The sequence below is a fragment of the Eublepharis macularius genome, chromosome 3 (genome assembly GCF_028583425.1).
Source record: "Eublepharis macularius isolate TG4126 chromosome 3, MPM_Emac_v1.0, whole genome shotgun sequence".
Classification (NCBI taxonomy): domain Eukaryota; kingdom Metazoa; phylum Chordata; class Lepidosauria; order Squamata; family Eublepharidae; genus Eublepharis; species Eublepharis macularius.
Window position 1 is genome coordinate 146,156,222 of NC_072792.1, and position 23,758 is coordinate 146,179,979.

At 40.5% G+C, this 23,758-nt stretch overlaps 1 protein-coding gene across 1 annotated transcript in view; it reads left to right on the forward strand.

Moving 5' to 3' along the window:
- The window catches only part of GAP43 (growth associated protein 43), a 91,600-nt gene that overhangs the window by 42,129 nt on the left and 25,713 nt on the right, over nucleotides 1-23,758 (forward strand). The window contains exon 2 of the mRNA XM_054974616.1: nucleotides 1,754-2,366. Within this exon, the coding sequence (XP_054830591.1) occupies nucleotides 1,754-2,366 (613 nt within the window). The remainder of the gene's footprint in view (nucleotides 1-1,753; nucleotides 2,367-23,758) is intronic.

Sequence of the window (23,758 nt, forward strand, 5' to 3'; positions counted from 1 at the left end):
TAAACCCTGTTTGCCTCACTGTGACTTATTCCTACGAAATTGTTATTAGAATTGTAGCATAACTAATTTTATAGCCATAAATCTTTTTTGAAGTTTAAATACTTATAGTAACACAAGGCTTGACAAATCCAACGCAGGCACTGTGGCATTTTTAACACTTTTATTGCAGTGCCTAGTTTTTTGGGTTTAATATTTTACAAGCTCAAACCTTATGGTCTCTTAGCTTGTCTGTTGCTGTTTCCAGTAACTGGTCCCCCCTGACACTCCCCCCCCCATAACTGGAGGGACACAGCTAGTTTTGAAAAGCTCCACCTCATACTGATTGTTAGGGGTCTGGTGGATAATCATGGCATGAAAAGGCATAATGTTACACTTATTATTGCATTATAGCATCTAAGAGCCTGGTTCACACTTCCAGCTACTGAAACTTACTTTGACTCGTCACTCTTAGGGCAATCTCATTCAGACTCGAGTGTGCTCTGGCTGGGTTCTTAATGTCTGTGTTTTTAATGTTTTGTTAATTTTAATTATTTTTATAATATTTTGCTTTGTGAGCTGCATCATGCAGATCTCTGGAGAGGCACCAGATACATTTTCTAAATAAATAAAACACACACACAATAAAACATTGAAAGCAATGGGGACAATCCAGCTTTTAAAAAATCCAGTGCTTTTAATGTGCCTCATTCTCCCCCTGAAATCAATAGGTGTGAAAAGTATTGAATTGTGGCACCATCCTGCTCTAAAAAAACCTAGAAGCTTAGTTCTAAGCATCTATGAAGGGTTGTGCTGCCATTTTGAATATGAGCATGTGGGTCAGAACCTTTCACATAAGCCACAGGTATGAACAATCCCTTGCTGGCAAAGTTTTCCATCCTGGAAAATATGTTAGTATGAAGAAAATGAAATGGTTTCTAAAATGAACCTCATTACATTTATCAAATGATAAAAGTTTTTCCTGACAGATTGTGCATTATGTTGCTGTGCACTTTGTGATGTAAGAGACTCTAGGCCTACTATGTATGTTTACTCAGAAATAAGTCCTGCATTATTCAGTATAAATGCACAGCTGTGGTGCTTTCTATATTTTCTTTAGATGTCTGGAAAGTTTTCTTATCTAATTTCTCTGATCAAAATTCTACTGAAAAGTTAGTATGAGAGGGAATAAAATGTGCCTCCATATCTTTGTGGAAAACTCAGATATGCCAAACTGCTACCAATGTCTCAGTGTATTTGTATCTTCTCTGGAAGTAGACATGCGTCATAACACTTCCCACATAATGTTTCAACTGGATTTCTGATGGGGGAGTGACATACAGAAACACTTCTTTGTAGTCTAAATCTGATGAGTAAAGCAGCCAAGAATTGTTGCAATTCAAAGGATCCAGAGCTAACTCTGCTGACGTGTTCAGTAGCTTATGATTTATGCCTGCCAAAGACATGATCTGTAAGTATGTGATGCCATGGAACTAATGTCCACGCACACCTTGCTCATAGACATTAGTTCCCCTGTTTGAACCCTGCAGCACTGGACAGGTGTCTCAGCAATAGTTGCAGTTCCCCTTTGCTGACTACAAGCTGATAATATGTATGTTGATAATTGCACCCCTAACTGTACCTACAAATGAAAAAGATATCCTGATTTAGTTTACTGTAACATGCTTGCCCAATCATCCCAGCTAGTTTTTACTGGATGTTTTCTGGCCCAAGAGATTACTAATTAATTTTTCTTCCCTCTTGTTTTTCCTAACAGGTTGAAAAAAATGAAGACATTGACCAAAAGATTGAACAAGATGGCATCAAACCAGAAGATAAAGCTCACAAGGCAGCCACCAAAATTCAGGCTAGCTTCCGTGGACACATAACAAGGAAAAAGCTTAAGGGGGAGAAGAAGGGAGATGCCCAAACTATTGATGCTGAAGTTGGTGAGAAAAAGGAGGAAGTCCTTGCTAATGGTCTGGCTGATGGCAAAGCTGGTATTACAGACGTGGCTCCATCTGAGAATGCCCAGCCTGCAGAAGGCAACAAAGAGGGAGGCACCCCAACAGTTGAGAAGCAGGGGGAGGGCACAGCCGACACAGGTTCAGAACAACCTGCCCCAAAGGCCACAACTCCCGCTGCTCCATCAGAGGAAAAAGCCTCCCCTGCCGCCACTGAAACGGAAAGTGCCACTAAAGCTTCCACTGATAACTCACCATCCTTGAAGGCTGACGATACCCCAGTCAAGGAGGAACCTAAACAAGCCGATGTGCCTGCCACTGTCACCACTGCCGTTAGCCCCACTGCTGCAGAGGATGCTACTGCCAAGGCAACAGCGCAACCCCAAACAGACACGGCAGAGAGTAGCCAAACTGAAGAGAAGACAGGTATACTAGTCACAGGGAGGAAAGTGGGCTTGTACTGGAACTGGAGTGGGAGGAAGATTCTGGGAAAAGGGGGCTATGGTCATGATTACCTCAGTAGGACTGTTTATGGAAATAAGGTAAGAATCGTTTTTAGGCACAGCAGGCAGCCATCTGTCCTCAATGAGACATTTGAGGAAACATCGGGATACAAATTTGGTAGGATTGCTGTGGGGAGACATGTTTACCACACCGTGATACCTTTCACTACCTCTCCCTCCAACCCTACCAGATTTTCATCAAGATATGGGGAAATTATGGGAAATTCATAAAAATATGGGGAAAGGAAAAGCTTGTTTTGAAACACACAGAGGCTCAAAACTTATTATTACTATAATATTACTTCTTTCTTCATGTTTTGCATGTAGTGACCAGGCTGATTCTGTTTACAGAATTTATTAAAAAGCTGTCCACCAGCTGTGTGTCAAAATACACCTCTGACCACCAGACTACTGGCTGGAGAATAGAGTAGCCCATGAGAGTACAGAGGCTGGCTGTTCCAACTTTAGATAACTGCTCAGCCTGTAACAAAATTGCCATTGTTGAAATGGTGTGCCATGCCAATGGCACACTGCTGGTGCATGGGTCAATTGGAAGTTTGTGATCAAAGGGCAGTTTGGTCAAATAGAAAGGGTTAGTTTGTGGTAACTTGAAAAAGGAAATCAATAATTATAAATAAATAATCTGAAACCACCATGGGAAGGCTTAGGAAGAATCTGCAACAAACACTAAAACTCGTATAATGGTTATTCCTTCTTCCCAGGGAACCCAGAGAACTGTTTGTGTGGGGCTGTAGGAATCTCTTAAGACAGAATTTTTTCAAAACAGTTTTGAAAAGGGGGATCCAGGACAATCAGAGTGGCATAAAACTCATACAGTGTTATAGTATAGATGGCACTAAGACTGTTTAGTGAATGCTGGTCTGATTTACTTTTATAAATATCTGTGTGACCTGGATTTGGATGTGGGGGAAGAATGACTCGCACCAAAAAGCAGTAATCCAGCACTAAAAGATCGGTAGGAAGAGCAGCCAAACTAAAAATCTATCTATTCTGCTTGGGTCATGCTTTTTCTTGGCTTAACTCCAAATGACTTGAATGGAGACCAGCCAGAGATGATTTCAAGTCACAGTCTCTGCCAAATGGGTCTGTAAATCTCATGAGAAAGCAGCGTCTCCTTTACCCTAAAGCTAGTAATCAAGAACTTAGAGTGGGATGAGCTAAATAAGCAAGGACATATAGGTTGTATGATATATCATGTATAAATACATAAGCTCCATTATTCTGGTTGTCAAAAATTATTTATATTGGACAGACTTTCCTTGCTGTGTACAAGAGAACCCAAGGGAGGGTATTGGCAATAGAAAGACATGTCAAAACTGGCTGCAAAGCCCATTCATCCCAGCAAAGTCACATTTAGCTCGGTGAAAGTATGCCAGAATATATGGAGGGTAGAATGTGGCCTGTGAAGAGACATTGAATGCAGATGAGCCATCTCAACTATGGCAAAACTTGTATAACCATCTGCTTATTTTTCAGCGCAGCTAGTGGCCAAACACATGCTCTGTAATAATGACAGTAGCATCCTATGGAAGGCTGCCCTGGTGTGTGCCTGTCCATATATGACTGTACATAGATGCTCACTAGAATGAATCATATAATGGTGCATTAAGGTCACTCTCTGCACGGTGACTATAAAAGGCCGGAGAATAGATAATTTTATCTTAAGTAAAACTGAAAGCAAATTTGATGAGACTTATAAAATATCTGTTGCAAGAGGCATTCCTGTTCCTGAAATGTCTCAGGAAGGCTTTGTGTAGCTTTACTGAGCTCTCTGTAATATCCAACAATATCCTTTTGCACTGCAAATGCTTTGAACATGGCACATGTTAGTCTGGGAAGATCAGGCCCCAGTTTTCATAGCTGACTCAGCAGATTAACACTACTATGCATCTTGCATTTAAAATATACTTTAAAAATGTTCCCTGAACTTTCAATCTGAAGTGAGATGTCTGGGTTTTTTTTTCCTGGTTAATATTCATGGTAGTAAGGACAGGGGGGAAAGCACAAAAAGTTGTAGGACTTTAAAGCATAATTTTTTTGTAAAATAATCAGCTGACCTGCCTATTAGTGGAAAATTGACTTTTGTTCAGTTAAGCTGAACAAAACTTGATTCCAGTGTTTGCTCATCTTAATCGGCTCTACACTTTTATGGCCTGCACATGTCATAGAATCCTGAAACAAAGACACACACACACACACACACACACACACACACACAAATCTGCTTCTATGGTTAAAGTTGTCTTCTTGAATAAAAAAGGGTAAAATAGAACTTCTCCCAGTCCTTCTGTATAAGCCACTTGTTCTTCCCAACTCTCCTAACACTCAATAACTTTGCTTCATGTGATTAAACAAGAAGAGGAGCTAGAAACCTGACATGGCCTCAGGAGTGGGAATCTCGCTCCCTATTATCTACATCTGGCTAGTGAAGATGCACTGGATTCACTCAATGGAGTTTTCTTCTTAATTCCATAGAGTTTCCATAAATCTCCTCCAATTCCATAAATTCTACTCCATTTCTTTGAGATGAATAGAACAGAACAGAGTCCCCTTCATTGTACAACCTGGCCTCTTCCTACAAAATTGTTTCCAAGGGATTGAAGTTTCCTTAGTTATAAGATAAGATCTCATTTTTGTGGGCATGGTGGAAGGTGGATATGTTTAAAGGAATGTTGGTTCTTTCTGCCTCCACTGGTTGACTCTTACCACTGTGGTTCATAGCAACCATTATAATCATTACAAATACAACTTAACCCCCCCCCCCAACAGTTTTGTGTAGTCATTAAGAGCAGCAGGACTCTAATCTGGAGAACCGGTTAAGAGTGGCAGGACTCTAATCTGGAGAACTGGGTTTGATTCCTCACTCTTCTACTTGAAGCCAGCTGGGTGACCTTGGGTCAGTCACAGCTTCTCGCTCTCTCAGCCCTACCCACCTCACAGAGTGATTGTCGTGAGGATAATAACACACTTTGTAAACCACTCTGGCTGTGGCATTAAGTTGTCCTGATGGGCGGTATATAAATTGAATAATATTAAAATAGCATTAGTTCCCTGTGACCAAAATTTCAAATATCCAAAGACAAAGAAACATTCCCACAACTTTCCTACAAAGAAAGGGAAGAGCAGATGTGGCATGTTTTGTTCGTGATGGTATTCTGCAACTGAGATGTCACTACCAAAGCCATCTTATTTCTAGTGAAAGCCAGTCTTCCTTCAGATGGTGGTAATACTCATAAAAATGAGAATGATATACTTTTGTAACTGAGGATGACATAATCCTGGCACTGGAGGAAACAAGAAAGTCTGTGTGAAGAGGAGGCCATTCTATTGTAAGCACTGAACAAGTGAATGTGTATCACATGGCAAATGGCTTAGTGGTACAGCCCTTTCTTTGCATGCAGAAGGTCCAAGGTTCAATCCCTTTCATCTCCAGCTAAATAAATTTATATAGCAGGTGTTTGGAAAGAGATTTCTCTGCCTAAGACTGGTGAGCCATCATCACTCATTGTAGACAATATTGAGCTACAGATGGACCTAAGTGACTCATATTGAGTGAAGAGCACGATTCAGGTTCAGTAGCGCCTTAAAGACCAACTAATACTGGAAATCTAGTTGGTCTTTAAGGTGCTACTGAACCCAAACCTTGCTCTTCTACTACGGACCAACATGGCTACCCACCTGAAACTATATTGAGTGAAGACATCTTCTTATATGTTCAGCTGTCCCAACTGCACAAGGGGGAGGGGGGAGTACCCTTCTTAGGAAGGACATTGATTTGGACTCTCAGTGGTAGAATTGAGCTTTCCTAGGAATTTTCATTAACTTCATAGAGAGGTCTAAGTCTTGCTTTTAAAATGATGGCTATCATTTCGATGAGCAATGGCTGGCTGAGGCACTGATAATGGAAGACTGCCAGAAAAATAAATAAATACAGTTCGCTACCAGCCAGAATCACTAATTGGCAACTTTCCAAGGCATACTTGGCTATTGCTCCTGCAAAGAATAAATGCAGGTCAGCCTTCACTTTTGCTGTACTGTTCATCAGAGTTGTATTTTATTGTAGTTATTGCCTCAGTCTTCTAATCTAAGGATATGATCTCATGGGTGACATTGCGAATGGATGAGATCAATGTTTGGAAGAATATTGTGTCATCTGAGAGTAATAGAATGAAAGGACCATCCACTGCACTGAACCGTAGGAATGTCCATGATTCTTCAATTGCTGGTTGTTGTTGGTGGTGAAGAACATATAATAGAATTGAGGATTATGTTTTCTGTTCTGTTTATATATTTTTCTTTTAAAATGAATACCTGATTGTTCTTGTACGCAAACAGAAATATATCCATTCTCTACTACATTCAGAACAAAAATGCATAAGAAAAAGTTCACTGCATAAGAAAAACTCCACTGGAATGGATATGGAGAGTGTGTTACACCTCCCTACATCAGTGGTAAGGAACACTGTCCAATAGCTGCCTGTGAAAAGCATGTACATATCTATTGCATCAGTGTTGGAGGTGCTAGTGGTATCCATTTCAAGCTTGTAGCAGGTGTGCTTGAATTGCTGTGAAGACTTACAAAACTGGAAAATTCAGAGACCATTGTGAAAATGGGGGGTGGGGGGTGGAGATTGCTATCACAGACAGTGGTGACTATACAAAATGGCCTTAGGCAAGATGTTCATATGGTCATACTATGCGGATACTATATTAGGACTAAGATGTGTAGCATTGTTTTAAAACCTGAGAATCATTGCTAGCAAATGACAGCTGTAGAAACAAAAGTTAAAAGTATCAACTCTGGCATTTTTCAAACCATCCCTTGCAAATATGCTGCCAACCACTGATCATGACAGTGTACATGAATGACAGCCACACACATTTGTATACAGTAAAGACCAAATGATCTCTGTGATGTCATCTAACCTGGCACATTCATATCTTTCACACACAATGCACAAGTGGACAGGCAGAAGTAAAGCCATTCATCTCAGGGCCACCTGTAGAAAAGAATTTGAATCTCTGAGTCCGGATAGCACAAATGTGTATTATTTGGCAGAAAAACAGAGCCAAACAGGGAAAGATGGAATACTATTCCATTCAGTTCAGCCATCTGTCCAGTAATGGGCAGAATGCATTGACTCCCCAGGTGAAGGGTTCTAGACCTGCTATAGAAATAGTGCTTCTCCAAAAAGTAAACATTAATTAGCATAATCCAGCAAAAGAGAAGGGAAAACACCCCCTGCTCAGCGAGGAACAGAACCCACAACAGGAAAGGCACAGAAACTGCCTGATAGTTTAGAGAGAAAGAACACTACACTGAAAACAAGGAATAGCAAATTTGAGTCCCACCTTGGGAGGATGTTGAAGTGACTTCTAAAAGCCAAAGCTTACTTTTTCAACATTCTGTCAGCGGCAATTATTCCAAGTTAAAAAGAGTGACAGCAGCAGCAGAACATACTCTGTAGTTCCCTAACTAAGCATACAGGGCAGCACAAAACAGGAGAGCACAAAACAAAGACTAACAGTGAGGCTTTTGTAGTATCCCATCCCGGAAGTCCAACTCATAAGCCCTTTTCCTCCTTTTTCCCACCCAGCCCTATGCATAGTACCTAGTGAGCACAAGCACATACAAAACAAGACCCGTGCCGGGCTGCAGAGCAGTGGAATACCACAGGCTCATACAAGTGGTCTCTGATTCCTTTCCTGACCATTGCCTTATAAAGGAAAGGCAGGGATGTCATCTATACATACCTGAAGCATTAAAGGCTTCATACAGGAAGCAGTCTGACAAATCACTCCTCAGGAGATCTTTCATTTTGCCTTTCACCTCACACAATCACACCTTCAGCATGTAGCTTTAATTGATTCTTAATTTCCACTAACTTGTTTTCCAGCAGAGTTTGATACTGGTCATCCTGTTCCCTACCCCACCACATCAAACTAGCATCAATACTTGGTTTTCTATCACACCAGGAATAACTGAGTGGGAGGTGGGAGGAACACTCAGGTGGGCATTGAGTTGCGGAGACTTCCTCCCCTTACTCATGCAAGATCCTGTCCAGGATACCCAACCCTGATGGGATACTTGCTAGCCATCAGAGCAGAGATGAAGTGAAACAGGAACAGCTTTTATTGAACAAGGTAAGTTGTGAAGCAATTCCTGATAACAGCACTTAGAATCAGACTACCATTTATTCAGTTACATGACAGAAATCGGGTACTTGGGCAGCTTCCCCCATCAATGGACACCATGCTGGGTATTGCTGCATCCGTTAATATTCCATGCATCCTAGAACAGGCGATCAAGCAGGATGAAAGTGGGAAGCTTTCAGAGGCACAGCTAGCTTCCCATTCATTAATGTGGTTATTATATACTTTGCCGGGGGTCTTTATATCATAGGGGTGGAGAATATCCTTGCCTCTGTGAGCATAGGATGTGAGTCACCTGCCCACTTCCCCTGACTTTTTATGACAGAAACCAAGACTTCAAATAGCAATATTGTGGCTGCCCATAAAGGGCCATAGGAGGTATTTGTTTCTTTAAAGCTACAGGTGCTACTTCAGTTACTTGGGGGGTGTTTTACCACCACCTCTCTCTCTCTTTTTTAGATTTTATATTTTTTTCCAAACCTAGGGATCTTTTTCAGTTGTGTAAAAAGAACTGTCTTGTCTCTTCATGGCTCCAGTCTCCAGATTTAAGTATCCACAGATGTGGCTATGCTGAGAATTAGATGTATTGATGACCATTGCAATCTGGCCTTATTTGTACCTGTTGTGACCAAATTCAGTGTTCATTTCTGTTTCATTTGCATTCATCCCAAGATCTACGCACAGATTCATATTAAGTGATCAAACACTGTTTCTGAGTCAGCAAAGGGAAGATTAACTGTAATATGCCATCTAGATATGCGCTGAATTTTCTTTTTCAGTAGCTGTCTATAAAATTGGTTGAATGTGTAACTACATTTTAAATCAATGTAGCATAAATCTTGTCTCGCCTGTGTGAGAAACACTGGTTGTTTTGCTGCCTTCAAGGACCTCTGTCTTCAAGACAGGTAATTATTGCCCTCTCTAAACAGCTTTCCCCCTGATTTTCTTAGTTAGCTTTGTATGTGTGTTACGTGCGTTTTTGAACGTTTTCCCTTTTTATTTCTTCTCTAATAAATCTTGATACACTACCCCCCCACACGCATGCCAAGATTAAAGGAGTCTTACAATATGCAAGAGCAAAATCACAGTAAAATGCATAATATATAAAATATCCAAGACAATTCCAGTTAGGACCATCAAGATATCTGTCAGCAGAAAATCACTATATATACCATAACATCCATATAAAAGGTTGGCTCCAGACTAAACAGGCAACATTCATGGATTCCCCCTCATGTCATTCCAAAGGGTCCTGTATCCTCCTTAGAAGTCATCATGGAGATCAGTGAACTGTAGTGGAAAGGAAGAGGCAGGAAAGTTCCATTCCACTGACAGAAAATTCAATTTGGATCTAACCAACAGATATAGCTCAAACATGTTGTGTGTCTCTCTTATTCTACATAAGGGGCTCTCACCTTCATACTCATAAGCTAGTTCATGCTTATTGTGAATGGCTTGCTGTTTAGTTTTCCAACAGCTCCTGCATACCCTGCCAACATCTTGACCAATATCTAGTTAAAGATTATTTTGCAATTCTCTCCTGAAGCATGCATATTAATTGCAAACCAATGGGAATGCCAGCTTCAAGCATGTAAGCAACCACAAGACCCCTTTTTGTTTTATCTGTTGCATGCTGACCCTGTATTGTGTTGTTTTGGTTGGCACCATATTTACCTGAAAGGAAGATGGGCCTGAATATAAGACAATCCCCCAGAAAAAGGTCATGCATAAAAGTTTTTTTTAATGACTACATAACTATGATATATCTACAAACCGAACATGGACCTTTTTCTAGATTTGAGTCCAGTAGCACCTTAAAGACCAACGAGATTTCCAGAGTATAAGCTTTTGATAGTCAGACTTCCTTCATCAGATACAGACCCATTGACTCTCGAAAGGTTATACCCTGGAAATCTTACTGGTATGTAAAGTGTTACAGGACTCTCATCTTGCTTTTCTACTACAGACAAACACAGCTACTTGCCCGAAAATGTTTTTATTGGTGGTATATGTGTGAAATAAACTAGTTTTCCTTTTAAGTAAATAGGGTATTACATGTCCTTTGTTTTTATATTTTAATTAGAACCCAGTATGCTATCTACTTCCTTTGTATATTACAGCTATCTCATCTGAGATTTATCTCTGATTGACTTGGTCAAAATTTTCAGAGCGAGGGAGTTTTGGAACTTCTTAAAACAAAATGGAAGCTAGCTGGACTTTGTATATGACTCTTGCTTCTTCCTTTAATGAAGATTATCCAAAAACATTTGCTGCATTGGTTTTCAGTTCCTGTATCCTAAATTGTGGCCTGCGCTGTTCCAGGTCCTGAAACTGATTTGACTCCAAATAGCCATAATATAAGCTCAGCAAGATCTCTCCCAGGAAAACAAAGAGGATAACCAATTTCTTGCTCCAGACATTGTCTGGAATAGTTGACAGACTGTCACTTCTAACATAAGGATAACATTTTCCTCTTGTATATCCTGAGCCGGTAATTGCTCAAAAGGTGACATTTCTTTTTATGTATTTTCTCTATAAATCCACTGTTGCCCTTCAATATAAATCAGCAAAACTAGATCAATTTACCTCTTGTTGCTTGGTTAACTTACTGAGATGGCCCTTTCCATTCTCCATTGTCACTCCCACTGTGTCGAATAGGTTCCCAGAGGAAGTGAAGAGGAATGGCATTTTCAGAAATGTTTAGGGAGGTGCAACACCATTTAATTTGTCAGAGCTTTTAACGGGATATAAACTGGCGGTATCTCTTGAGCATGGATGGGAATATTTGGGGGCTTTATTGTATTGTTTTTAAATTGTAATGTTTTTAATTATGATTTGTAAGCTGCCTTGAGCCATGAAAAAGGCAGGATATAAATATTTTTACAACAACAACATTCGATTTATTTACCACCCTTCGGGATGACTTAACACCCACTCAGAGTGGTTTACAAAGTATGTTGTTATTATCTCCACAACAAACACCCTGTGAGGTGGGTGGGGCTGAGAGAGCTCCTAGAAGCTATGATTGACCCAAGGTCTCCCAGCTGGCTTCAAGCGGAGGAGTGGGGAATCAAACCTGGTTCTTCAGGTTAGAGTTCCGCGATGTTAACCAATACACCAAATAAATTTGGGGAGTTTGAAGAACTTGTAAAATTAAAAACTGGCAATGTAGGCAAAGTTCTATAAACCAAAGTAATGAACATTGCATGCATTATTGAAACACTGCTTTCTAATTTAGAAGTGGAGCTATTTTCTTAGTTGTAGTATGCTTTGGTATCAGCAACATAAAGAAACTGGCAGGGCTGTATTAACCCATGGCTGGTCCCCCAAGGCTTTCAGGTATTTTTGTCCCCCTACGGCATTCTAATCATTCACCCTACTATAGCTGACAGCCTGACCCTGGTTCCATAGGTACTAGACCACAGTATGTAGCTCTATATCCATTTTGATGGTCTGAAGAATTCTATCCACATTTAAAAAAATATTTTTATTGCATGAGTAGAACTCTTCAGGAAAGCACATTTTGGGGGTATAATTGTTTAATACTGTAATAATTTTTTTATTAAAATATATAATTTATGGATAATTGTTTTAATATAAGAGACAATTTGTTTCACTTCAATAAGGAAGCAGTTAATTGTCTTATTAATAGAGATTATATAAGAGAATCAATTAATTGTAATTTATGTGGGGGTGTGCCTCAGCAAAAAAAATGGATGGGCCCCTAGTCCCTGTGGGACCCCTAGGCTTCAGCCTAGTCAGCCTTGTGAATAATATGGCCCTGGAAACTGGTGCTGTTCTAATTCATGAATCCTGGTGGTACAAGGTGAATACAAATCTGCAAAGGTTTCCCAGTTCCATAACAGAGCCATATTATTTGTTTTGAACAAAATTAAGAATCCATATTTATAGCAGAAGGCTCAAACAGTGTTTTATTGTCTTGTAAAGACCCTATATGGGAGGTGAAAAATAATTCTTTCATATAACTCAAGCCAGCCAGTGATGCCACATGATTCAAGAGACCAAAAAATCCCCCCAGGGTTGCTATCTAACCTCAAATTTCTGATCCAGTTCTCTAGATTGTAAGGTAGCTTAGGTTTTGGCATAACGTAAGGGTCCTTATGTGCCTGTGCCTCCTACACAGATTTTACCAACAGTGAGCAAGGCAAACTGCATGCTAATAGGGACATGAGGCTCTTACATGGAATTAGCCTTTTGGAACAGATGCTGGCAATGTGAAACAGAAGTGGTAGCAAATTGTAAAGAATTGACTGCCCATTGTGTTCATTTCCCCAATGACTATATAGTGTACAGTGGTTACAAAATCCCTTAATACTAGGATCTAATAGGCTGAACATTTCAGTTGAAGATTAAAAGTTTCTAGAGTGTCTGTTTGGGATTTTGTGCACAAAGGAGCAAATCTAAGAGAACAGTCAAGGTTATATAGCCTGTATTTCATAATGTGGGTTTCACAATTCCCACCTATTTCAAGGTAGAAAGATCCACAGCAGAACGTTCCTCTTGAATTCATAAGTTCAGGCTGGCTAAAAACATCTAATTTGTGTACCATTCTACCAATACTTATGTCCAAAAATAACTGTGTAAGCAGAATGATACCCTCTGAAGCTCTTTGAATTCGGTGGACTCAGAAGGGTATAGCTCTGATTAGGATGGCATCTGAAGAAGGGAGCTTTGACTTTTGAACATTTGTACCCTTGAATAATCTTGCTGGTATCTAAAGTGCCACTGGACGTATATCCTGCTGTAAGATTGCGCAGTATGTCATAAAACCAAAGAACAACCCAAGGAGTGGCTGATGATTCTTCCAAATATCTCCATAAGTTTTGAAAAAATGATGTCACCTAGAGGTGGGCACGAACCAAAATACAAACCAAAATTGATCACGAACCGGGCCGTTTCACAAACCAGCAGTTCATCAGAGCCCATTTCTGACGAACCACCATGAATTTTAGGTCGGTTCATTTGATTCGTTTTTTGGTTCATCACTGTGGACAGCCTAGTGTCAATCAATCTGTTTCCTAGGAAACGGGGGGGGGGGAGGCTTTTTGCAACCTTGAAAGTGTCCTGTTGCCCTGGAAGTGATGTTTTCACAAACTAAACGAACCAGTTCGTGAAAGTTTGTGGTTCATGAAATGCAACGAACCATGATCCTCATAGTTCGGTATTTTCCTGGTTTGTGCCCACCTCTAATGTCACCCATGCTAAAAAAGAGGGACAAGTGTAAACAGAGTATTCTAAAGGAAGTTCTCACAGGTTTGCATAATAAAACAAATCAAGTGGCAGCTTTAAGACTAATGAGGTTTGTTCCAGCGTAAACTTTCATTAATCAGAACTCCCTTAGATCCATATGAAATGAAAATTTCTCACAAACATTTTATAGAAACAGAAAATTATAGCAAGGGGAAAAAGAGTGAGGGGAGGATAATTTGAGTTGTGCAACTGTGAAAACATGTATAGAAACTATAAAGAAGATAAAAACAAGAAATGAAAGAAGATCAAGAAGGGGAAGCTGTTTTGTGAGTAGTGTCAGGATTGGAATACAGTTGAAAGATCCATTCAAAGATTTCTTCTTGCAAAATAAGAATTACATGGTTATTTGGGGGAGAAAGCGTGGTGTTATTTCTGTCTGTCTTGCCCCTATTTCTTTTAAATTATGCATGTAATACTTTTTGATTCAAAGTACAGTCTGACCCTTCATTTTGTTTTATCTAGCAAGAGATGAGACGATTTTGTAGGAATTCAGCTCCATATGCAGAAACACAAGGGGTAGGGGGGATGGAGAGTGTTCTGGCCACCACTGATTTCATGGATATTAGGCAATAGGTAGCCGCATATCACTCTTAAATGGGACTTCTTACAGCCACTACAGGCCCTCAGTCAAAGATTCTCCCCCCCCACCACCTAGCCCCAACTCATACACCACGTAACAGCAAATCACATGCCTTGCACAACTCTATGGAAATCAAGGGTGACTATTGCTCCCAGAATGTTATCCTCAATCATTCCCTCTGCCCCCTGCCCTTGAAAGTTTAGTCCATATAACATGCAGTAGAAGCAGTACCTAGGGAGGGATGGGATGCTAGACAGCAACAGCCACTTGCATATTTTCTGCTCAGAAGTTAGTTTTTCCACAATTAACATGACTTCCCAGTAGTACTCGTGCTAATCTATTGCTACAAAACTAAGCTGGTAGCCCCTCAAAAGCCCACAGATTTCCTATTTGTTTATGAAAATGGTGCATTGAGTATATGATTAGTGTGTGTTTAACTCCTCCCATTTGTTGTTGGGGAAAATTAGAGTTGTGCTTATGAGTTGGCCTGGACAGAGCAAGAAAAGAGCAATGGTTGCCTCTTATGACTAATAGGCTGTTAAGAGATGGGATTAGCTGTGACCAGCATTACCAACAGGACTGGAGAAACTTGTCCTGTCTTTTTGATAGAGGCTTTTCAATATGCAGAAATGGGCAGGTGAAGCTTTTCATGGCATGGCAAATAGCCCATAAAATCTCTATTAAAGGCACAGGTCATTTTTTCTTCAGGCAGTTGGCAACTCTAGCTGTGACTTGGCAATCCTGTTTAGGAAAAAATACACCCCAGGGAGTAAAGATAGCCTAAATTCTTTCCCCTCACATTGAAAGGAGTTTTATAGAGTCCAAGCTAATATTTCACATTACTTTCAAACAGAATTGCATACATTTATTGTCAGAGTGGTCAACTTTTTTTCTGGCAGGGATCCTGTGCCACTTAAGAGATTCAGCAGGTGAAGTTTTTTGCAGCATGGAGATGCCATGATGATAAGAAGAATTCCACCTGCAGATTTTCTATTTGTCTTGCCGCTGTTAGACACAAGAGCCTGGCAAGAAAAATAAGCACAGTGACAGTATGATTGGAACATTTTTGTAACTTGTATTTATGGAAGGTTTTCTACTAGAGCCTCTTTGCATATACTTTTTCTTTTTTTCCTCACCAACTCTAAAGTTGTCCAGAGCTAATTACATGCACCTGTTAGCATGACTCAGAAGTAATTACTATAATGTTTTCACACCTGGGCTTCTATGACTCAGCACAAGAGCTCTTTATTCCCTCACTGGGCTTTGGGGTGTAGCAATTAATATCTTCTGCGAGTGAATGTGTAAGACCATGCAATGCTAGCATGAAAGGCACTTTGTGTTTGGTCAAGAGACAATATTAAGCAAAGGCAATGAAATTAAGAGCAAGACCATGTTAAGTATTACCATTGTGTCTACAATATGAGGCAAATTTATAAATGTGTGAGCACTGCCTTTCTCTCATCACTACCAAGTAACCCAGTCTGCACATCTAAGAGGAGTCACAGGATGCAGTTTCTGGTCATGCAAAGTAAGTTCCATTGTAAATTGGGTTACCAAATCACAACCTACCATGTGTCTTTCTACCATGTATCTTTCCATCTACGGGTGAAAGCCATGGCTTCTCCCACCCCTTCTTCCATCAATCCTGTAATTTATCATCTCCTTCTCCACTTCTACAACAGAAATCTTCATCAAAAGAACAACAGCAGAAACATTAGCTTTACTTGATTTCAGTATTGTGTTTGTGATCATTTGTGCACTGACTGCAGAAAGAATGCCACATAATGCTGCTGAATCTATGGCTGACAAAAGGCCATTGATACAACATGGCTCTGCACCACTTCCAAATCCCTGAAAGTTTTAGGCTGTGCTGCCTTTTGCCTGAGAGAAGTTTTAATTGAGAGCTGAAGTTTTTCAGCTGCCCCTCCCTATCCTTTGGCTGTTCAAGCCCTCAGAAGCAGCTTTAACCTAGTTCTGTTTTATTAATTCTGACTGACAGTTTGCTTTGCATATTATTTCATTAGGTTGTTATATATTTGTTAGGCATCTCAGATGTTATTTTTGAATAGAAAGGTGGGAAATAAATATAATAGGTTGGATTTTGCTTAGCTTTCCACATGCACAAGGAGAAGGGACAATTTTTGCTGATCCCCCTCTTGGTGGCAGCCCATAATGCCCCCAGAAATCCTAGGAATCATATAATCATATTGCTGGAAGGGAATCCAAGAGTGATCTAGTGCAAACCACTGCCCAATACAGAAAATTCACAGCTTATTCCCACAGTGACTCTTGCTCAATGCCCAGAGGAAGGCAAAAAAACCCTCCAGGATCCCTGGCCCATCTGGCCTAGAGGAAAATTCCTCCCTGACCCCAAAGGGGCACATAAGGAAGGGTCACAAGAGATAAGCATGGGCTCATCCCTCCCTGCCCTTTGTCTCATGAACTGCCTGAGTCATAGAATCAGCATTGCTGACAGATAGCCGTCTAGCCTTCTCTTAAAAACCTCCGAAGAAAGAGAGCCCACCACCTCCCAAGAAAGTCTCTTCCAGTGAGGAACTGCTCTAACCATTAGGAGGTTCTTCCTGATATTTAGCAGACAACTCTTTTGGTTTAATTTTAACCTGATGGTTCTGGGCCAACCCACCAGAGCAACAAAAACAACTCTGCTCCATCCTCTGTGACAGCCCTTCATATCACCTCTCAGTCTGCTCTCCAGGCTAAACATACCCTACTCTTTCAAGTCCTCATAGGATTTGTCCCCAGTCCTCTTACCATCTTTGTAGCCCTTCCTCAGACATACTTCAGCTTGTCAGCATCCTTTTTAAACTGCGGTGCTCCAAACTGAATCAGTACAGAGTAAAGTGGTACCATCACTTCACGTGATCTGGACACTATACTTCTGTTGATGCAGCCCCAAATCACATTTGCCTTTTTAAACTGCTACATCATATTGCTGACTTATGGTCAGTGTATGGTACACTAAGACCCTAGATCCTTTGCCATGATAGGTCACACCCATCCTATAATAATGCATTTAATGTTTTCTATCTGAATGCAGAACTGTACATTTATCTCTGTGGAAATCCATTTTGTTAGTTTTAGCTCAACTTTCTAGCCTAAATGGGAGACTCCCAGGAATAGGCTGGGGTGGGGGCCAGAAGTTTCCTGTGTGAAGGGGACATTAGTGAATATCAGCCCCCCCCCCCACCGAAAGCATGGAGATCTAAGCAGGAAGCAAGCCAATATATGATGCCATATTGTAGCAAAAGCGTCACTTCATTGGGCACTGCTTGCTAGGAGAAGAAAACTCTCAATATAACAGCATCATGTCACAATTAAATATTATAAGGAAAAGAAGATGAAATGCACAGCAAATACTTTTGATGTTAGCCAGGCACGGGGAGGTGGTGTGTTATTTCCACCTACACTTCATAGTTCTTACTTTTTTCTAAACTCTTGCAGTATTTAGAGCTGCAAAGGAGACCAGAAGTTTATTCTTGAAGTACATCTTATTTAGATGCTACAGAAAACTATAATGGTAGAAGTAAGATCAAACTACCAGTGTCATTACTATTCAGTTCTTGAGATCAAAATGGGTTCTTAGAAGAATGTACTTTATGTGTATCTTTTGCTTTTACATGAAATGCTTTACAATAAGTCAGACCATTGGTCTGATCAAGGTCAATATTGTCTCCTCTTACTGGCAGCAGCAGTCCAGGGTCCCAGGCTAAGGTCCTTCACGTTACCAACTACTTTATCCTTTTAATTGGAGATGTGAGGCATTGAAGCTTAGATCTTCATGCAAACTAGATGTTCTACCACTGCGTTGCAGCTCCTTCCTTGTACAGTGGAGTCCATGAATTTTCTCTCTTTTAGAGAGGGAGCGGTATGTATTGTCCAGCAGATAAATTGGTGTGGGGTAATGTGATTGAAAATCCCATTTAAGTTTTCACCTCCATTTTGTCAATATCACTGCACAGAGAGAGAGAGAGAGAGCGAGAGCGAGAAAGAGAGCATCAAAGGAAAAGTAGAGACATGGGAGGGAAGGGAATGAAGAAAAATCATGTCTCCACTCTCTCCTCTGTACCAGATGTGCCAATAGTGCAACACCAGTTTATACCTCAAAGAATAATACTGCAGTTGTGTTAGAAGCTAAATAAATTGCAATGTCTGCACTTGCAAAAACAACAGGAAGACAAAAAGTGAAATACTGAATTTCAGTGCTTTGGAAGTATAGTCACAAAGACTCAAAAGTGAGAGCACTAAAAGGTAAGCAGCCTATTTATAATGGTAGGCTTTAGCATGCTTCAGGAGTTTGTTAACCTCAGGATATAAGTAACTTCATAAAAAGAAGAGCTGCCAGATTCCCACCAGATGTCTATTCCACACCTTTCAATGTTCCATGGTACCAAAGAGGACACAACCATTGCATTGTCCAGCCTCTACTGACCTATTATTGCATCTGGGCATTTAAAGATGTATGCATCTTTCAACTCTAAGGAGAGGTGGGTTTATGGTTATGTTCTCTATGGGCTGAGATAATTCCTTTACATTAAATATTCATTATACATCATATATTATCAAGGGGTTCAGCTCCCGTTTAGCTACGGTTCCAGATGCTACCATGGCCCTCAAGCTCTGGCAGCTCCTGGAGAAGGCTGAACACCCTTATTTGCTTGGGTTCTCAGTCTGGAGGATTTTGCACACAAATGGTCAAGCACTCAGACACAAGACTTCATACAAACAGATGTTTTATTAACTCAGAGGAGTGTATGCAAACGGCACGAACCACTCCCTTTAAGGCACAAACAAGAGGCATTAACACAACAAACAGCTAGACTACTCTTTACTACAGCTGACTGACTAAAAACATAAACTTGCTAACTTGCATTTCTGAAGAGGCTTGAGGCTCATACTCACAATACATAACCCATGCCAGGCAGGTATTCGTCTTCAGGCCTGACCTGGAGCAAAGTCTCTCACATGCTAACATAGCATGGAGTAGTTCACGAACATCTCAGTGAGTATGTGTGGCATAGTTGCGCGTCTCTTGAACAGCGAGAAGCCATCCTTTTTCTAAGATTGCCAACCAATAAGAGGCACCTTGTAATCAGCATTGCTAGGCTGAGAAGGCGTACCTGCAGAGCCCAAACTCCCTTGTCTCTCAAGGACACCAGCTCCAGGTGCAATTAATGACTGAGCCGCACATTCCACTCCTAGGGTGTCAGGCCAAACTGGGCCTGTAAGAACTTAGAAACTTAAACCAATATAGGCAAATGGGCTCACTATGGCTCTGCTAGACATATATCAGCATAACTTTTTATAAAATTTCTTAAGTTCTCCATGGAAGATCTTAACTAGGATCCTTTTATGTTCCCATTCATGAAGAGTGCAACATGAGCAGAAAGGATCATCGCAGCCTTTTACTGAGTGCTCCATTCCTCTCCTTCCAATTGCCCTTTCCAAAGCTACCGACAATTATTCACCAACCTGCTTCCCAGGGTACAGCATGCTTATTCTTTTTGTAAGTGTAGTGTGTGTGTCAATGGCCTGGATAGGTGCAAGCCATTCATACACTCAGAATAGGATGGACTCATTACATTATGACATAAGTGAAGAGTAAGATAGAGTGCTTTTCTGGGTGGATTTAGGAAGCATCTTAACTAAAATTATGGTAGGACAGAAGGACTGATGTACCTACCTGCTGCGAGATAAAACCCAAACACCATCATTGTCAATTACACACAAATGCAAGGTGTAAACTACATAAATGCCCTAAATAAGCTCTTGCAGCTCTAAGTGCAGATGGGTTTGGGAGAGGGAGTGTAAAGAGAAACAAAGAAATATACATCAGAAACTGTTTTCAAATATACATTCCTCACTGGACCAATGACGCCAGTGGCCATACTTTCTTTTTTGGTCAGTATGGTAGGTTGGATCCAGACTAAACTGGTGATTTCCCCTGATTTTTCCTTCCTGCTATTCATGTCATTCCTCTCTGTCTCCCTTTGCCCAGGAGCAGCATTTAATGGAGATCAGTGGGCTGCAGCGGGTGGGATGAGGGAGGAATGTTTTATTCTATTGATGGAAAATTTAGTTTGGATCTTAAGCAATTAATTAAAATCCAGTTCTCTCTCCTTGCTTTTTGGTAGGTTTTAACATTATCTTTTGGTGAACAGAGGCTTACATCACTAACCCTGTTACCATCACCACCCTGGCTAACTATCTTGACAAAGAGGTTGCAGGTTTCAGGAGCTACCAGGATTTCTGTGTTTGGATGAATTTCTTGGTGGAGAAGTTAAGGACACAACGGAATGAGAAGATGGGAGACCTGTGATTGGACCTCCCCTGATTTTTAAGATTTGATAGCAGTTCCTGGAAGTGTTATATTCTGATTGGGATCGTTGGACTGGACAGTATTTCAAAGCCTTTTCTTCCTGTGCTGTTCTTACAAATTGCCCCCTCCCAGTCACTGTGGTTTTAAGGTGGAACTCTCACAGGTGTCTGAATTGGAGCTCCAGTAGCTGTGTGAGCATATTTAAAAACAGATCTCTCATAATCACGTCTAGTTTGCCCTTCAAGAAGCATGGAGATAGGATGTCAAGACCAGTGCCAGGAGACATCTGTTTTTTGGAGGAACAACAGATTTCATTCTTAAAGTATGACACTTTTCTTTAAGGCACTCCCACACAGAATTAAGTGGTGAAAGAAAACATATTCACGCTTTCATTTTCATACTATCTCTTATGGCAGAAGATAAAATACTATGTGAAAGAGAGATGAAGTAACTGGTTTTTTTTAAAGTTCAGAAATGTACTGGAACAGATTAGACTTCTACTCTCCTCCTCCTATCAGTGTTGCTAATTGAGTCAACAAAGATCCTCACTGTATCCTAGGATGTGTCCTCACAGTATCAGGAACCTACCAAGAAAGCTCATATCCTAAACGTGCTAACAAACTTGCATAAACGTACCTGCTTTTATGTCTGAAGCATTGGCTGGATGTAAAATATCTTAGCCATAGGACGAGAGGCAAAATCGGTACACAGATAAACCCTTATACTTACTCTTACTCCACCTCCTTCAGTAGAGTCTCACAAGCCCCTAGGACTTGTAAGACCTCTGTTACCACAGCAACCATTTCAATGCAAGCTCATCCTCCCTATTCCTAGAATGGAACTGCTGGTCGGCTCTGGGTTCTTACACTGTCTTCTCCACTGATAGGGCATGGCTGGAGATGCCAGTCACAACATGGCCCACCCATGAGCCAGTTGGCAGTTCAGGATATGGAGAAAAGTCTGGAATGCTTCCCAAGCTGCTGATGGGCCCGTGAGTGGCAGTGATAGACTCCAGACACACCTCCGCAGCTGTGCATGTGGGTGCAAGTGCTACCACATCACTTCCAGCCTCCCCTCCCCACCCAGAACAAAAAGTGGTATATCAAAACAGCACTATAGTAGAAGCAGCAATATAAAAGGTATTTATATATTTTAGGAAATTATTTTTGTTCTGCTCCTTTTAGCAATGTGCTGCTAGTATTTTAATTTCACCTGCATCATTGTCAACTTACATTTGTTTTGCTTATCCTGAAGGGATTTGATCCTCTTTACCATCCCTTTCACTTTTCATTTGATTAATGCTGCCTTCTTTTTAAAAGAAATTTCCTCTTTCTAAAATAAAACATCATGTTGGAATTTTTGTGCAACCTTACATTCTTGTAAATGCTGCACTGTGTCGATCAGTGCAAGAACACCTACATGTTGCTGCAAGTTCTGAAAACTATTTAGGACAAAATCCATGCTCTCCACCCCTCTAATCAGCGCCATGACCAACTTCTCCAAGGCACAATCATTTCTTGTATCTCAAAATTTTATCTCTCTACCCAAACATGTACACAGTCAATATGGTGGTCGTTATGTCACTCATTACCACACAGCTTTTACTGTTGTTTGCCTTCCTTATTTTTTTCTCCATTCCAGGATCACCTTCAGAGTCAAGCAGGCAATATTATATGCTGATGTTCAGGCCTGATATTTCCATCCATAATGATTCTGTGGTAAAGCCTATTTTTTATGTTTTCTTGTTTATTGGACTTTGTACTTTGCTTTTCAAAGTTCCCTTCCCCTCATGTCCCTTCCTATAGTAACTTTAGTCATTTCTTGGCAACTCCTCATTTCCAAATTCTGGCCTGGCCCCAAGATTATCCAGACTAGTTAATTCACCATCCCTTTTGGATTGGTCATCTGATTGGTCAGTCACATGTATGCTCTTGTTCATGTTATACGGAATGGGTTGGATCCAACCAGTGTTTTCACTGGTGAAAAGTAAACTTCCTGAAACTTATTTTCCTAAGTAGGGTTGCACTCTTGATTTCAATTAACTTAGAAGCATGTAATTCTGTATAGGCTTGCACAGTCCTATTGTAAATTTTATATACTTCAGTGGATGCTCCTAATTTACACTGAGGTGAAAGTAGGCTCAGCCCACTACTATATGTATCTATATGATGGTCTTTGTATGTCTTGCTTTGTCCTCTTAGTATGACCTCTTGATTGTGTCCATAACATTGCTTGGCTGCTTGTAGCCCAGTCTGTTAACCATTCCTCATCTCAGAGGTACTATCGGGAACTTCAAGAATCGGATGTTACTGTCCAACCTTTTAAGATAGCTATTGAGTCAGAGAATAGCAACAGTGCCCTCTGCTGTTTAGCACACCAAACAATAGAGGCAATTGGGTTTTACAACACATGTGGCTCATTTGAAAATTAAGGAGTGGCAGCCATTGCTATATTCAATCAGACATTCTAGAGCTCTCATGCCAAGACTGAATGTATTAGCCAAGTAATTGAATTTTTATGTACAGAGCCTGTGTACTAATTAAAATAAGACAGCAATGGAAAGACTGCTGCTTCTTACGGTTATTTGTTTGGCACACTATTCAGAAAATTCAGTGTATGGAAATTCCCTTCTATAAATTATAAAATTCGAGTTGTAGAGACTGCTTCTTTAAAAAAAAAAAAGTTCACCCAATTTTTAATTCAGCTCAGAATTATTTATGGTGGGGCTTGTCAGCTGATTCTGCAGTAAGAACTTTGAAGCCAGGTGTCTCTGCTGCTGCTGCTACTTTAAGAAAATAGGGATGTGCCATACTAGGGTTATCTCACGTTAAACTTTAATTTACGACAACATAAAAGTTTGTGTCTAGAAAACTCCCATTGAGGGTTTCAGTGTGAATGAGAAGGCCAACTACAGAGCTATGACACATGATCCTAGCCAAAAGGCTGATTAGCT